At 33.3% G+C, this 3,146-nt stretch overlaps 1 protein-coding gene across 1 annotated transcript in view; it reads left to right on the top strand.

Annotated features, from left to right (window-relative positions):
* Positions 1 to 3,146, top strand: part of LOC119835205 (SEC14-like protein 2) — a 38,581-nt gene that overhangs the window by 29,156 nt on the left and 6,279 nt on the right. The window contains exons 3-6 of the mRNA XM_038359904.1: positions 1,195 to 1,238; positions 1,487 to 1,607; positions 2,059 to 2,210; positions 2,708 to 2,846. Coding sequence (XP_038215832.1) covers positions 1,195 to 1,238; positions 1,487 to 1,607; positions 2,059 to 2,210; positions 2,708 to 2,846 — 456 coding nt within the window. The remainder of the gene's footprint in view (positions 1 to 1,194; positions 1,239 to 1,486; positions 1,608 to 2,058; positions 2,211 to 2,707; positions 2,847 to 3,146) is intronic.

The following is a 3,146-nucleotide window of genomic DNA, read 5'->3' as shown; positions in this document are numbered from 1 at the left end:
AACACACACACATCCTTATAAACTTTCGCATTTATAATATTATATATTAAGTAGGATAGTAGGATTAGTAGGATAGGATAGGAAGTTATAGCTTAGAATTGATTCACGCGAATACAAGATAACATTTGTCTACACATGTAAAAGTTCACTGCCAATGTAAATTACAATAAACAACACAGTTACTTTGACCTGAATCGCGGTTCACGCATCACTAGCATAAACGTTATCATTGAAATATTAAATATTAAATTATAAAGGACTAGTTGTGCCCCGCGGTTTCACCCGCGTAAGTCCGTATCCCGTAGGAATATCGGGATTAAAAGTTGCCTATATGTTATTCCAATTATCCAGCTGTCTCCGTATCAAATTTATTTGCAATCGGTTCATTAGTTTTTGCGTGAAAGAGCAACAAACACACACACTCCCTTACAAACTTTCGCATTTATAATATTAAGTAGGACTAGTAGGATTAGCTGATCGCTTTTTAGCCATATTAGTACGTTTCTTTAGAAATTTTAAGACTCATTAATTTAATACTAGAGTACAAAATATGGGACAACGTAAAAGATCATAAAATGTGACGCCGATCCTCAGTTTATATAAGTGGGTAGTAGTATTCTTGTTTAAGTATTTCTGGTTTCTCACATTTTAACAGGGATTATTCTAATCAAAGCGGAGACAAACCCAACATACCAAAAAACATTGAAATTATTTTTGAGTGTAAAAGTCGCGCACGCTTCGGCATGAATTGGGCCAGCTCGCATCGGGTACCTTTACCACACCACTACAAACGATCGGCATGCTAGGTAGGTGTTTCGTGCGGTGAGTGGGGGAACCGGAAGCTTTTTCTCACCCCTCCCAGTCCAATCCTTTATTTATCCTTTACCCCTTGAAAGCGGTAATGTATTTGCAGCGGCCCTACCCTCTGTAAATGTTAATGGGTGGTGGTCGCTTACCATCAGGCGCACCACTAGTATAGATGCCGGATATTAAAAAAAAACGAGTTTACAGTAAAAATGTAGTGTAACTATTACGACTTTCTTTCATCTATTAATTATAACTTGTCGATTGGATAAATTTAATTAAACTAATATTCGCGGATAACAACTGTTTAAAAATAATTATGTTTGTCATAAATAAACATTATAATAATAAAAAAAAACATTTTCCTAATAAATTTATTTATCATTATAGCGAGACAATGGGACCCCGAAGCAGCGGAGAAAATGCTGAGAGACGTGAGTTTAAAATTTAAATTGATACAATTTTACTTCAAAAGCTAAAAAGGTACAAACCGATGTAATAAATAAAACAAATTGTGCACCGATCTGCTCAAATTTTCATACCATCATATACAATTACGCTTCAATTAATTAATTGTCTATCCTTTATTCCCCAATTTTAATCTGTGCTATTATAATGATTAGTATTTATATCTATACTATGGGGTACTTACAGATACTAATTTAAAATTATATTTTTTCAGTCAATGAAATGGCGGGAAAAATGGGGCATAGACACAACACTCCACACGTGGCAAGCACCAGAAGTTTTGGAAAAACATTTTCCCAGCGGCAGCACGGGTTTTGATAAAGAGGGATCTCCAAGTATGATTACATTTTTATTCTTGTCAGTTTTAACGGCAAAAAACAGTTTATAGTCAATTGTTTTTTTATGCTCATAAACTTCTCAGCCAGATGTTATTGTTGTGTGTTCTTTTCCGCGTTATTTTATAAATTTTACTAATATACAAGGCTTCAGAATTTGTTCTGTTTGTTCGCTTGGACGCGCTTATCTCTGAACGGACTGTGCGGGGAAAACCCGGGACTGTCCTTCTCTTGGCAACGCGGGTGAAGCCGTGGGCGGATAGCTAGTGTAAATATAAAATCTTACAACACGCACACATCATATTAGAATACATAAGTACTGCAAAACAAAAATACACAGTAGGTATTCTCATCGAGTTAAATTACCCTACCTTAATGTAAAACATATCTTTTTATTACTTTTAATAATACAAAATGAAAACTAAATCTATTTACTTTAATTTATTTCCAGTTATTATCGTGCCTTTTGTCGGTTTGGACGCGTGGGGAATGCTACATTCTGTCACGAGGACAGATCTTATTAGGATGATTCTGCGACATTTAGAGCATTATTTGGCTCTCGGTAGGAAACAAGCTTCGACGCATGGCTCTGCTGCCTTGAAGGTATGATTAAAACTAACAGTGTTGACTTTTTTTGCTCATCTTCCTGTTAAAATTGCCTTCTCTTGTATTTACATCTATTTTCCTCTTTTAGGAATAATAATAAATAAGGGGCATAGCAGAAGTTATAACGATTTCTTTTTGTTTTTTTTTTTCCTCATGACAGTATTTTCTTCACGCTTCCTACAAGAAGATATTTCAGAATATATAACAGTTAAAATAACCATAAATTAAAATCTGTAGCGATTGAAAAATATTTTGTCACCACTATGGTTAAAGGCAGCGTGTTCTAACTATGGCAACATAAATCACGTTTTATTTGATAATCTATAATTTTCATCCGATAAACAAAGAGCTAGGTCGACTCTATAGGGATCCTGTAATACAGAATACTAATCGTCACGATGTTAAAAAAAAAAACAACGTGTCTCTGGTTGACAAAATAACTCAACGCCAATGATCGAGCAGTCTAATTATTATTTTTTACTCGTTTTTTATAGGTGACAGTAATATTTGATCTAGAAGGCTTCAACATCAGACAGTATGCATGGAAGCCGGCTGCCGAGATGGTGTTCTCGTTACTACAAATCTATGAAGCCAACTACCCTGAGATATTAAAGGCGTGCTTCTTAATAAACGGTAATTATTAATATTTATTTTAATAAAAAATGTATTTAAAATGTCATTAAATTTTTGGAAAAAGCAAAAAATAAGGGTATATGTAGATGTAGATTTTTGATCTAGTTTTGATCAAAATATGTAGAAAAATAATTAGGTAGCTAAAATTTTAAAGTACATTTTGTCATTTATAACCATTATAATTTTTTTCTTTGTAAAAATTTATATAAAAAAAAATTTTCGTTGTCTACTTAGTCTGGCCATAAATACTGTTACACTTAATTATAAAAAAATATTACATTTGAATTTCGAATCTGTCAT

The sequence above is a fragment of the Zerene cesonia genome, chromosome 20 (genome assembly GCF_012273895.1).
Source record: "Zerene cesonia ecotype Mississippi chromosome 20, Zerene_cesonia_1.1, whole genome shotgun sequence".
NCBI classification, from domain to species: Eukaryota; Metazoa; Arthropoda; class Insecta; order Lepidoptera; family Pieridae; genus Zerene; species Zerene cesonia.
The sequence above is the reverse complement of the archived record's forward strand: the minus strand, read 5'-3'. Positions and strand labels throughout refer to the sequence as shown.